Source organism: Myotis nattereri, assembly GCF_964212035.1.
Source record: "Myotis nattereri genome assembly, chromosome: 9".
NCBI lineage: Eukaryota > Metazoa > Chordata > Mammalia > Chiroptera > Vespertilionidae > Myotis > Myotis nattereri.
Genome location: NC_138084.1, coordinates 50,978,527 through 50,992,089, shown reverse-complemented (window position 1 = coordinate 50,992,089; position 13,563 = coordinate 50,978,527). Strand labels below are relative to the sequence as shown.

The window sequence follows — 13,563 nt, the reverse complement described above, 5'->3', positions numbered from 1 at the left end:
AGATACATTATAATTGAGCCAACTTGAATTTAAAAAGTAGTTTGTTGAAGCTATGATGGCTTGGGAAGTGTATACTTCATCTCCTAAATGAAGAGTGTTCATCTAGCCTTTCTTCTTTGGAAAGGGTGTGCCTTCAGGGCACTCACTAATGGTTTTTACTATATTCTGAAAAATGGGGTTTAAAGAAAAAAAGCTTTGAAAGAGATGGTATATATCTACCCCTGCAGACTCTCTACCTAACCTACAAAAACTTACCTAGAGAACACAAAGAGTGTTTTCCTATATATGATCTCATTTCATCCTCATGAACACAATGTGATAGAGAAGATACATAAGGGAAGAAAGTAACTTTTTGTGTATTTTAGAGAAATAAAGGCAAATACTCATCACAGGCTATGGAACAGTCAACAGATGAGAATTTTTCACAGGAAGTTTCTTTTAAATATCACAAGTGCCCTGTGAGGTGGGCAACCTCACCTGTGTTTTACATGAATAAGCTAAGTCAGAAAGAGGGCAACTGGTTTGCCCAAATCCATCCTCAGCAGAGCAAGGATTTCAACCCAAGTCAAGAGCTATTGAGTGGTGGGGGTAAGACCAGAACCCAAGTCTTTTCTGAATCATCTTCCACATTTTACCATATTGTTCATTTTCTCTATCCCAAGAGGGTTGCCCAGGTGAAACTGGGTCTAAGTGAACTTCAAGGTGATTCTTGAAATGCACCAGAAGTTCCAGAAGGACAACCTAAATGGTATGACTTATGGATTCCAATCCATATTTTGTTCGAAGATGCTGAGAGTTTTATACACACAGAGCTCTTTCTCAAGCACCAGCTGGCTTAGTGGGAGCAACTCCTTTCTCCCTTGCCTCCTGCTATCTACCACTAAAAAAAAAAAAAAAAAAAAGAAAAAAAGAGCCAAGTTTGGCCTCAATTTACTATACACTAATTGTTACTTCTGACAATCAATGAGTAGAAGAAAGAGCACCAAAGTTGAGAGTTCCGTGGAAACACCAGTTAGAATCTTAGCACCAAGGCTAGAGCTTGAAGAGACACAAGTGTCCTTCCCCCAACTTACGGATGAATAAAACAAGGATGAATAAAACAAGGCCAAGAGAGACCACGAGCTTTGTCTAGGGCTTAGAATGGCTCTGGAGTCAGATTAGACTGGAGATGGCTTTGACCAACTCACTGAAACTCTCCAAGGCTCAGTCTCTTCATTTGTTAGATGGTGATAATCACATGTACCCCACGGGGCTATTGCTCAAAGATTAAAGGAGGCAAAGAGTGGACATCACAGGGCATAAGCAAGTGCCCAGTAGCTGGAGCTGTTGTGGCCAGTGCTGGGAGTGAAACCCAGGTCTTCCGAGGGGCGGTCCCATCCTCACGTCTGGCGGTGGGAAGTAGCCAAGAGAAACCCGCGGGGCGAAGGGAAACCAAGGGGTTAAAGCGATGAGCTTGAGAAAGGCCAGAAAATTAGAAAAGCAGACCACCCCCCCTCCAGCCGGCTCAGTAAGCCCCTCCCCTCCGCCACTGGGGCGGTCGCCGCGCGCTCCCTCCTTGTGTCCCTCCCTTACAAGATCTAATGAGCTCCCCCGGGAGGCCGAGCTGCGAGCCGGCCGGGAGCTAGGAGGCCGCGCCGGGACGGGATCCGGGATCCGGGATCCGGGCCTGGGCAGCCGGCGGGAACCGGGCCGGGGCGCACCGGCCGCGCTGCGGGCCGCCGGGGAGACGAGGCAATGGCGGTGCAGGCGGCGCTCCTCAGCACGCACCCCTTCATCCCCTTCGGCTTCGGGGGCTCCCCGGACGGGCTGGGGGGCGCCTTCGGAGCCCTGGACAAGGGCTGCTGTTTCGAGGACGATGAGCCCGGGATGCCGGCGGGCGCACTGCTGGCGGGCACCGAGGGCGGGGACGCGCGCGAGGCCACCCGCGACCTGCTCAGCTTCATCGACTCGGCGTCCAGCAACATCAAGCTGGCCCTGGACAAGCCGGGCAAGTCCAAGCGGAAGGTGAACCACCGCAAGTACCTGCAGAAGCAGATCAAGCGCTGCAGCGGCCTGATGGGCGCCGCGCCCCCCGGCCCGCCCTCCCCCGGCGCCGCCGACACTCCCGCCAAGCGGGCGCTCGGCACCCCGGGCGCGCAGACGGCCGCGGTCCCGGCCCCCGGCAAGGCCGCCCCCCGGCGGGACGCCTCGCAGGCCGCGGCCGCCAGCCTGCAGAGCCAGAGCCTGGCCGCGCTCTTCGACTCGCTGCGCCACCTGCCCGGGGGCGCCGATGCCGCGGGAGGCTCGGGGGCGGCGCCCCCAGCCGGGCTCGTCGGAGCGGGCTCTGGGGGTGCGGGAGGGGATGCCCCCGGCCCTGCGGGGGGCACGGCGGCCCCCGGCGCCCGGAAGGTGCCGCTGCGTGCCCGCAACCTGCCCCCGTCCTTCTTCACCGAGCCGTCCCGGGCGAGCGGCGGCGGGTGCGGCCCGTCGGGGTGCGGCGTGAACCTGTGCGACCTGGAGAAGGGCCCCGAGACCCTGGAGTTCTTCGAGCTGCTGGGGCCCGAATACGGCGCCGGCTCCGAGGCGGGCGTCTTGCTCCCCGCGGAGCCTCTGGATGTGTTCCCCACCGGCGCCACGGTCCTGCGGGGACCCCCCGAGCTGGAGCCCGGCCTCTTTGAGCCGCCGCCGCCGATGGGGGGAAGCCTGGCGTACCCGGAGCCCTGGAGCGCCCCGGCCTGTCCCGCGACCAAGAAGCCATCCCTGGAGGCCCCCCGCGGCGGCTCGACCTTGACCGAGCCCTTGCGCCTCCTGTACCCCGCCGCGGTGAACTCCCCGGGCGGGGAGGACGGGCCGGGCCCCTTGGCCTCTTTCGGCCCCTTCTTCTCAGACTGCGTCCTGCCCCCGCCGCCGCCGCCGCCCCGCCAGGTGGCCTACGATGTGTGCTCCGGCTACGGGCGCACCGCGTACCCCAGCCTTTGGAGACCCGACGGGCTTTGGGAAGGGGACCCCGGGGAGGAGGGAGCGCCCCGGGACTGACGCGAGGTACCCTCCCTCCCGTGAGAGACTGCTGTGGAGACTCCAGGTCTCTCCCAAGACGAAAGAACAGTTGGAAAATGCACGTGGAGATGAAACGGGATTAAAAGTTTCAATAAAAGAAACACGAAAAAGAGATGAAGAGGAGTTGGGCATTGTTTTAATCACAATCTCAAGTGTTAAAAAAAAAAAAAAGCTGTTGGCTCTAACTGGAACAGATGAGCCAAGACAGGGTTTGGGTAATGGGGTGGGGGTGGCAGAAGGGGCAGGAGGTGGCTTCTGTGGCCACCTGTCCCCACTCCAGCTTTCCAGCAAAAGGTCAGTGTATATTAGTGTAATTGCCCCTTCCAAGCAGTGCCCTGGTCCTCTCCCTCCCTCTCCTAGGGCACCATGAATTAAATCCTATATTGAAGAGACTGGAGCGTTATAGTTATGGATTTGGGATGGCTTCCCGTGTGGTCTCTTTACCTGGTTAATGTTATTAAGGAGGGGAGGCCAGTGGTCCCCCGCTGACCTCCCTTCTGCTGGTCCTTGAGGGTGAGTCTCTTCTCTGTCACTCTTCCTCTTAAGCTTTTTCTCCTCCCTTTTCTGTATCTTTATCTTTCTTTTCCACTCAAATCAGTGTCCTTCCTCTCTTTCCTTCTCTGACTTCTCATTGCTCTCTCTCTGATGACTTTGTTTCTCTCAGCTTTTCTTGCAAACCTCTTATATAAGAGGCTTAAGTTGGGCAAGCCTGGGATCCATTTCTTTCCTTTCCTGCTTCCATTCTTCATCCACTTTGAGAGGGGCATCCTGGGCAAGTTATAACCTCTTTGCATCCAGTTTTCCTTATCAGAGAGGGTGAGGATGACACTGTTCCTCCACTTCTCCCTTCAGTTTGCTGGGAAGCTCAGAGAGGAAAAACATAACATGCCTCGAAGCTGCTGCAGTGCTTTGCTTGATTGGTTCCGCAGGCTTAGGTGGAAGCCATTAGAATTCCAAGTCTCTTGCTCTTTTTTGGCCCATCTATTTGCCTGGCGATTGCCTTTTTCTTTATAAACTGTGTGCCCTCCCTCCCTCTCTCCTCTTGCTCCATTACTCCCTCCAGTCCGTTCTCCCTCCCTGTGCTTCCTCACTCCCTCTACCCACACTCTCCCCAGTGGAAGGAATGGTGAAGGGTGTCAAGTTCCCTAAAGAGCAGGTTTGATGAATGGAGTCTGAAGGGGCCCCGGAGTGAGGAGGCTGATCTGTGTTATCTGAGAGAGATTTTGGGAAAGCCAGAAATGTTTTACCCAGCCACGAAGTGTACACACAGCGTGATCAGGATGGCGGAGGGGCAGAGGAGGGAAGACTAGGTGGGAAGTGAGCAGCTGGAGGGGAAAGGGAGAGCCCTTCAGCTCTGCAGACCTGAGGATGAAAATGCAAAAAGTGGCCAACACCCAGAAAACTTAAGATGTTGCCTGTTGATTATGTTGCAAAGGAGAGCTGCCTCTGCTCAAGGCAGCCAAGATAGGATTATGAGAATATCTACCTCTGAGAAAGTCAAAACCTCAATGCTATTGCAGAAGATTTTAAAATCCAGGTCAGTGTTTGCACAAATCAAAAGTACTGCAATATTTTCAGAAAGGAATTTTTTTTTGGGGGGTGGGGTGGGGTGAAGGAAGCAAATGGTTATCAAGCCATGGCATACAACTTAAAATGTCATCACTAAATCACTTTCTTTTGAATAAAACATTTCTTAAGAAAGCACCAGAGGGTAATAAAACAATGAGTCTTATTAACAATGAAAAGAACTTTTGTAACGCCAGAAAATAGGTGTCTATAGAGTTTCTTCAAAAGTGGTGAAACTGATTAATCCCATTGTGTTAGGCAGAATACTATTCAACCGCCATTTAATTTATCAGTATTACTTGGTGATGAGTACCATCCAGGATAGAATTGCCCAGTAGGAAAACAATAACCTATGACAATTATGAAGGCTATAGTGTCACTGCAATGTTTCTTAATTTCCTCTTCTTCCCTAGTTTACTAAAACAACGCACCTCTCTCCCAGCATCTTACTTGCCCTGCCTTTCATTAATAAAGAAAGCACTGTGTTTCCATGTGCCAGCACTGAGCTAAGCACCAGCTCACTGAGTCTCTTGACAATCCCGTGAGGTAGGTACTATTATTATTCCCATTTGGAAAGTGAGGCTCAGACAGGTTAAATAACTTGCTAAAAGGAACTAGTGGGTTCAGGATCCAGATCTACAAGTGTCTTAACACCATGACTTGCCTGTGACTTGCGAGGCTCTATTGTGTTTTGTTAGTGTATACGATTCCCAGTCCCCTGCATTATGTACATAAAGCTTCTCAACCTCACCAGTATGGGCATTTTGGGCAGGATAATTCTTTGCTGTGGGGCTTGTCCAGTGCATAGTGAAATGTTTAGCAGCATCTTTGGTCTCTACCTGCTAGATATCAATAGCACTCCCCTAGTTGTGACCAAAAACAAAACAAAACAAAACAAAAAAACTCCATCACCACATGTCCCCTAGAGGTCAAAATCACTGCCAGTTGAGAACCACTATTCTTCTATGCTAGAAGAATATATAAGCAGCATTGGTGGAGTGCCTAGAACATTCACATAAATTATCTCATTTAATTCTTACTAAGGCTTGTGGTTAGGTATTGTTAGTATCCTTATTATTATATAGGTAAAAAGTAAGAAAGACAAGGGGAGGGAATAAGTCAATCCACTTAGCTACATCTCATCTCTGCTAATTCACCAGCCATGGACCAATTATTTAGCTATATTAAAATGCAGTCTTTCCATTGGCAAAATTGGTAACTGTCACAAATGGTTATCATGGGGTATGTATAAATTCCCACCAAGAGGGAGAGAGTACTTCTGGTCCCAGGAGGCCACGGCTCTAAACCACCCTGCTATCCACGATGGCAAAGATGTGTGTTTGGCCCCTATGGAGCCCCCCAATTGTCCCATCTCTAATTCTTCTTGTCCCCACATTGCCTTTCAGTCTGAGCACATGTGTGTCTGACTATGACACCTACCACAATACAGTAAGTAGTGCCCATGAATAACAGTCCTGCCAAGGGCTCAACATACAGTTACTTCCTCTCTTATGTTATTTTCTACTGCAACCTATTAGAAAGTATTTGTATCTCTTGTTTAGCCACATACTTGCTCATTGACCATTCTTTTTAAGTGCAATGGTAGATATTTTTCAAGACCAATAATGTGTTGTAATAGGCTTGTAATTATATCAGATTGGATTATAGCCTTGTCAGTAATTACACTGTATGTTGCATAGTCACAATTCCCCATTTCAGCTGGGCATCCTAGTGTGCCGGGAGTGTGTTTTAGTGTCTTCCTGCATCCTCTAATGGTTGTCCCAAGCCTTTACTCCTCTCCATTCAAGCCTCCACCCTCCTCCTCTCCTCACGCCATGTCCTCACAATATGGAAAACATCTGTTGTAATTGCCCCCCACCCCCCATTTCCCAGCCCCACCTTCACACATGAGCTCTCTACAGACAAGACCTTCTCCTGCCCTTACAGCTCAGCATCCTGCCCCTCCCACTTTGTGAGGACAAGATGCTGCTCCTTCAATTATCCTAAGTCTCCTGTATCTCCAGGCTCACCCTCACTTTTCCTCTAGTTCTAGAAATAAGGCTTTAGAATGGTTTAAAAATAAGAAAGAAGGGGAATAGAAAGCTGAAAAACTCAATGCTGTTCCCCTTTCTAGATAGTACCCTATCTTCTCTTTAGAGTTGAGTCTCTCTCAGGAAAAGAATCCACACATTTTGCCTCCATCTCACCTGCTATTTAAAAGTTAACCATGCTAACTCTTAGGGTGGCCAACTATCCCAGTTTGCCTAGGACTGTCTCAGTTTTACCACTGAAAGTTCCACTTACCAAGAAATACCACTCAGTCCCAGGCAAAGTGGGACAGTCAGTCACTCCTTTTTATTAAGTCCCTCCTGAGGGCAGGTACTGTTCTGGGTGGAGGGATCTGTGAGGGGAAAGATGGACATGGAAACATGCAGGTCCCTGCCCTGATACAGCTTGTGGTTAGCTTCACGCAACAGCAATAGTATGTGAGGAAAGTGCAAGAGAGTGGCCATAGGCCCTATGGAAAAAGGGAGGGCAGGACAAAACAGGCATTTGCAGGAATTTGATGTGGCCCAAGGTTGGCAAAGGCGTGGCAGGGACCCACTCCTGCAGTCATGTGAGACATTGTTAATTCAACAGGGCACTCTTGCTCTCTGCGCCTGAATTTAGTTCTATTTACTACCATTTTCCCAGGTTAAAGTCTGGTTTTCATCGGATATTTACTTGGTCATTGACCCAGAACTGATCCAATGCTGGGAGACTGACTCACACTGTTCAAGTTCACAAGTGTAAACCATAAGTCCTCTTGCTAATATGAAGCAAAACACATAAACCAAAATAACTTATGCCTGGCCAGGAGAATCCCTAGAATCTACCTACCTAGAAGACACGAAAATCAGAACAGCATGCAGGGAGCAGTAGTATACGTTGCAGGAACATCTCCACAATTTGGGGACAACTGCGGCTAAGCTTCTTTTATGTTCAGTTAATTGCTCAAGTACCTACTGCTTTATTTGCATAAAGTCTTACTCTCTCTGCCCTTAGAGTCTTCCCCTCTTCCTAGAGGTTGCTGGAACACTGGAAGCTCCTATAGTCCAAAACACAAATAGTCCAAAAAGGGGACCCAGGTTGGCTTTGCCATTCAGGAGAGTCTAGAACTGGCATCTGTTAAATCAGCTACTGTCACTGCTAGTTATGCAACCGAGAGTTGTACAAATTGTACACACTGTGGAGCCTGCACAGCCAAGGAGATGAGTGCAAACTGAAATCCAACCTATGCTCACTCTACTGCTGCCAACAAGTGCACACAAGGAGGCTATATCTTGTTTTTAAAATTTGCACAAAGGCACGACGGTATAGGTAGCTGTGGCCCTGAAGGTCACCGCTGAAAACGGGTCCTACTCAGAAGAATAGACATGATGGTGCAGCTGCTCCCATTTGCTGAGGAGGCCCATGTTCACTGTGGGAAGGTGATCTCTTCCCTCAGGAGCAGGGCCCAGGAGCACTGGGCCAGGACTGGTTCTGGCTCCTGTCCCCTCAGAGACCCAGAGTCACCAATGCTCTCCTTCCTCTCTTTCTAGCATCCACCCGAGTCACCAGCTTTTTCTTTTAACCCTATCTGGGAACTGTGGGTATTATGGGCTAAATGTTTGTGTCCCCCCAAAACTCATATATTGAAACCCTAATCCCCCATGTGATGGTATTTAGAGGTGAGGCCTTTAAGGGAGGTGATTTGGTCCTGAGGGCGGGGCTCTCATGAATGGGATTAGTGCCCTTGTAAGAAGAGGCCAGAGAGCTAGCTCAGGCTCTCTGCTAGGTGAGGACACAGAGAGAATTCAGCCATCTGTAAACCAGGAAGAGAGCTCTCACCAAGGACCCAACCACGTTCTTAGACACCCAGTGTCCAGAAGTGTGAGAAATACATGCCTGTGGTTTAGGACCCCCAGGTGTGGGTCCTAAGTGGAGCAGCCTGAGCTAAGACAATGGGGCTCCTTACTTTTAAGGGAGGCTCCCCCAGTGTCCCCAGTTCATTTCCTATTCCTGACTATCCTCGTCTAGGTGGCAACTTTTGCCACTAAACAAGAACCGCCTGCCTTCTGCAGAGGCCACAGTGGATGGGCCTGCCCACTTTAGCCAGGTGGTCTAAATGTTGCATGAGGTGATTCGTATAAAGACCCAGCATAATCTCAAGATCCTTTTAAAACCCTAGTATTGTTACCATTATTGCCCAAAGAGGCCTCAACAAAGAGCAGGAAAAGAGACCTGGACTTCCTGGTCCCTCCCTTTCCTGCATCCAGGGATGAAGGGCCCTGGATGCCTCAAGATTTTAATCTCAGGATTTCAAAGGTCACTGGAAGCTCTGGCACTGAACACGCCCCGTCCGTCCACAATGACTCAGAATCCGTGACTAACCGGCCCCTTCACCGGAGCTGGGAGCTGCTTGGTTAGGAGCACTGGCGGAGGGAGACTTCACCGCAGAAAACAAAGCAAAACCCGCACAAAAGACAGAAGTGGCCGGGTGGGCAGGCGCGGTGCGCTCCCAGCATGCTCTGCGCCGGGCCTTCCGCAGGAGCAGGCCTGCAGGGAGCCCCAGGACACCCAGTCCCCACACGGAGCGCTGCTCAGAATCCGATCTCTTCATCAATTCTGCCATAACAACGGGGTTTCAGTGCATGGCAGGGGATGAAGCGGCCCGGAGGAACTCAGGACGCGTTTGAATGGCTGCCCAGAACTCAGGCAGAATCTGAATCACCTTGGCACAGCCTGGGTCAGGGCTTGCTGCCAGCACATTGTAAGAAAAGCCATTCTGCACAAAGCCAGGCCACACAATGGCACGAGGGAACAGGAAGCGCTGCAGCATGACTTTAATTCCTGTCCTCGCTCTGAGCAGGGCCACAGCTCAGCTGGGAAGGCCTCACCGTTGCTCTGTGTGTTAATACTCGCCCACTGTCCGGAGCAAGCTGGAAAACGGGGAGGCATCAGAACTACAGGTTTTCCACTTCAAATTCACCAGTTTGCAAAAGGGTGAATTTGGAGTGGAAAACCTGTACAACACAGCAACCCTGGACCTGGCATAACCACACTGCACTGCCTTCTCCTAGCGATGCCCTTGGTAGAATCGTTGACCCTTTCAAAGTGTTGTTTTCTTCATCTGGAGAGAGATAGTAATAGCGTTCTCTGAGTTCCCGGGTTAGCGTGAGGATTAGTAGGTATATACTACAGGCAATAGGCCAGACACATAGCAGACTCCCAGGCAATGGCTGGTGTCCTTATTTCTGAGAGTTGGCTATAACTAATTCCGCTATTTACAAGCAATGGGTAAGTCAGTTACTTGACCATTTGTGAGGATCAGTGTTACCATCTATAAAGCGAGGCCCCTGGTCTCTGGGTGGTCGTGAGAGGAACTGAAACTTAGGCTCCAGCATAGCGTCTGCCACCTGCCACGGGAAGGCATTGGCAGATATTCCTGATTCTGAAAATCACAGGGTCAGAGAACACAATACCCTCTTTAGCTGTGAATTTCATCTGGAGTCTGTGGAAGATCAAAGTCCTGTTGGTTAGTTACTGGTTTCCAGTTCTAAGCTAATATGTGCAGCTGCCTTTTAGGTCAGTCTGATATAATTTCTTCTGAGTGAGATTTCCAATTCCTTTTGGCTAAGGTTAAAGTTTCAGATATAAGAGCAAATCATAGACTTTTAGGACTGATCTTACCTTGGAGAGCAGAATGGTCCTCAGTCCAGGCTGATTTTTTTAAGTATCACCTCACGGGAGGGGAGGGCTTGAAAAACAGCCCTGGGTTCCACCAACACCTGCTGAAGTGGCTGGTGCAGCTGGGCCCGGCTGGAACCCCATTTGAAAATCTCTGCTCTGTGCCACGTGCTCCGTACAGAGGCACTGGAGGACTGGCTACTTGCCCCTGTGTTTTCACCTGTTTTGTCCCCCACAGCCCCCCACATAGATGTCAAAATGTACAATTAGGGCATGTAAAAGGTGGGGCTAATCTTGCATTGGCCAAATCAGAGGATCCTATCTGATGGGAGAGAGGAATAAGGTCTTTCGTACACATTTAAAAAGAATTTAAATATTTATACTCTATGTGGCAGCAAGGGAAGAAAACCAGTCCTTTTGGCCAGTAAGAGTGTTTGATGTTGAAAAGAGGAAATCTGAAAATGTAAATTACAGCCTCAGCCCTGCCAAAATGGGCAGGTTGCTTACACGTCCCTGAATCTCAGTGGTTTTCTCCTCTCTATAAGATGAATATACTGATGATATAACATATCTGGCTTGCTTCGTTATGCCCTAGTGAGGTGCAAGGAAGGAAAGCACTGTCCGTGTTCTATAGAAAGCAAAGCAGGGAACAATGTGAGGAATCTTGAGTCCGAGTCTTCCCCTAGCTTGCCCTGTGACATCAGACAAGTTTTCATTTTAATGCCTTAGTTTTCTCCCACCTGCAAAGAGGGACCAATAATGCCTAATGCTGGCCACACCCGATGCCACGGGGACAAAAATAGCGGGTGTTTGTGAAAGAACGTGAAAAGGCAGGAAGCCCGTATTAAATTACAGCAGTGCCATAGTCTCCATTTCACAGATGCTGAAACGCAGTCTGTGTGAGGCTCTGTCCCGCTGATTCCGGCAGAGCTGGGGCTTTGGCCAGGCCCTATGTGCTCAGCGTCTCCGCCTCCAGTGGACATCTCTCACGCTCTGTTTAGCAGCGCTGACTTCTCTTTTCTCTCGGTTGTTAATCTGCTCGAGGTGGAGGCAGGCCCAGACCCGTTCTTTGGGTGAGGCCAGGGAGAATAGGGCCATTTATATTGATGCTCAGATGACTGGAAAATCCTTTTATCCTGCTCCACTAAAGAGCAACTCAGATCAGAACTTGAGGAATACGAAGACCTAAAGAGCCATCTAGTGGTGACACCGAGAATGACTCCATCGTCTTTTGCTTCATTGGCATGGAGGTAACAGGAATGGATTTTTCTTCCTCTCTTAAATTTGTGCCTGCTCTAGCAACCACCAAACCGAGAATAAGGTAACTGTCTATCTTGTCTGCTTGTACACTGACTTCAAAATGATGCAGGATGAGAAACCATCAACAAAACAACAAGAAAGCCCACTGCATGGGAGAACATATTTGCCAATGTTATCTCCAATAAGGGTTTAATCTCCAAAATTTACAGGGAACTCATACAACTTAACAAAAGGAAGACAAACAATTCAATCAAAAAATGGGCAAAGGAACTAAATAGGCACTTTTCGAAAGTGAACATGCAGAAGGCCAAGAGACATGAAAACATGCTCAAAGTCACTAATCATCTGAGAGATGGAAATCAAAACAACAATGAGGTACCATCTCACACCTGTCAGAATGGCTATCATCAGCAAATCAACAAATGCCAAGTGCAGGTGAGGATGCTGAGAAAAAGGAACCCTCGTGCACTGCTGGTGGGAATGCAGACTGGTGCAGTCATTGTGGAGAACAGTATGGAGTTTCCTCAAAAAACTAAAAATGGAACTCCCATTTGACTCAGTAATCCCACTTCTAGGACTATATCCCAAGAAAACAGAAACACCAATCAGAAAGGATATATGCATCCCTATGTTCATAGCAGCACAATTTACCATAGTGAATATTTGGAAACAGCCTCAGTGCCCATCAGCAGATGAGTGGATTAAAAAAACAGTGGTACATCTACATAATGGAATACTACGCTGCTGTAAAAAAAGAAGAAACTCTTATCATTTGCAACAGCGTGGATGGACCTGGAGAGCATTATGCGAAGCAAAATAAACCAGTTGGAGAAATATAAATATCACATGACCTCACTCATTTGTGGAATATAACGAACAATATAAACTGATGAACAAAACTAGAGCCAGAGTCATAGAAGCATCAAACAGACCGTCCAACCTAAGAGGGAAGGCAGGCACGGGGGAGGGGGAGGGCGGGGAGATAAGCGATCAACCAAAGGACTTGTATGTATGTATATGAGCATAACCAATGAACACTGACAGTAGTGGGGTGAGGGCATGTGCTGGGGGGTGGGAGTGGTTGGGTAGAGGTCAATGGGGGGGAAAGGAGACTTATGTAATACTTTAAACAATAAAGAATTTAAATTAAAAAAAGTCAGACAAAAACAAAAAATGATCCAGGATGAAATCCAGGAACCTCTGTAGGCCTGAATTGTGACAAAGTCAGGGTTTCCACTCTTAGCTCCTGGCTTGCAGTTAGAAAACGACTCAGCTTTAGGTGACAGAATGTGAGTGGAAGTGGTATGCTTCGCTTGCGGGTTGGGCCCATAAAACTTCCCTGGTGTGATCCTCGGTGCTTTTCCTCCTTTTGTGGTTTGATGCAGACAGTCCTGGAAGTCTTGGGATTCATGTGTTGAAGATGGAGCCAAAGATGGAAGGAATTTGGGTCTCCACATTCCCATTTAGAGGAGAGCATGTGTCAATGAAGAAAACCTCTTCTGGAATTCCTGCGAGCAAGAAATAAACCTCTATCATCTTTGAGCCATTACACACCTTTGTGTTTGTTTGTTACAGAATTAGAGTTACCTTGACCAATACAGTGGGGGGGAGGGGTGTGTGGCTAATCAGACCAACAACGGGAATTAGAGACAAATTTATCATGAAGCCCGTGAAGTTCTATCTTTAAGGCTCATTGCTTGTACAGGCCCAGGGCGTGTGTGTGTATGTGTGTGTGTGTGTGTGTGTGCGCGCGCGTGTGCGTGTGTGTGTGTTGGTCCCCTGGCAATCTGTTCATATATTTATGCTTTATAAAACTTTCAGAAGTAAGATACTTTTTTTTTAAATCCTTACCTAAGGATATGCTCATTGATTTGAGACAGAAAGAGAAATATTGATGAGATAGAGAAACATGGATTGGTTGCCTCCTGTATGCACCCTGACAGGGGATTGAACCTGCAGTCTAGACATGTGCCCTGACTGGGAATCAAACCT

General features: G+C 48.9%; 1 protein-coding gene across 1 annotated transcript; it reads left to right on the top strand.

Moving 5' to 3' along the window:
- Positions 1 to 1,588: 1,588 nt before the first annotated feature.
- On the top strand, positions 1,589 to 13,116 carry FAM181B (family with sequence similarity 181 member B). The gene is made up of 3 exons (XM_081099879.1): positions 1,589 to 4,573; positions 5,016 to 5,148; positions 12,957 to 13,116. Exon 1 carries the CDS (start codon positions 1,735 to 1,737, stop codon positions 3,013 to 3,015), a length of 1,281 nt encoding a protein of 426 aa, XP_080956005.1. The 5' UTR covers positions 1,589 to 1,734; the 3' UTR covers positions 3,016 to 4,573; positions 5,016 to 5,148; positions 12,957 to 13,116.
- The last annotated feature ends 447 nt before the right edge of the window (positions 13,117 to 13,563 follow it).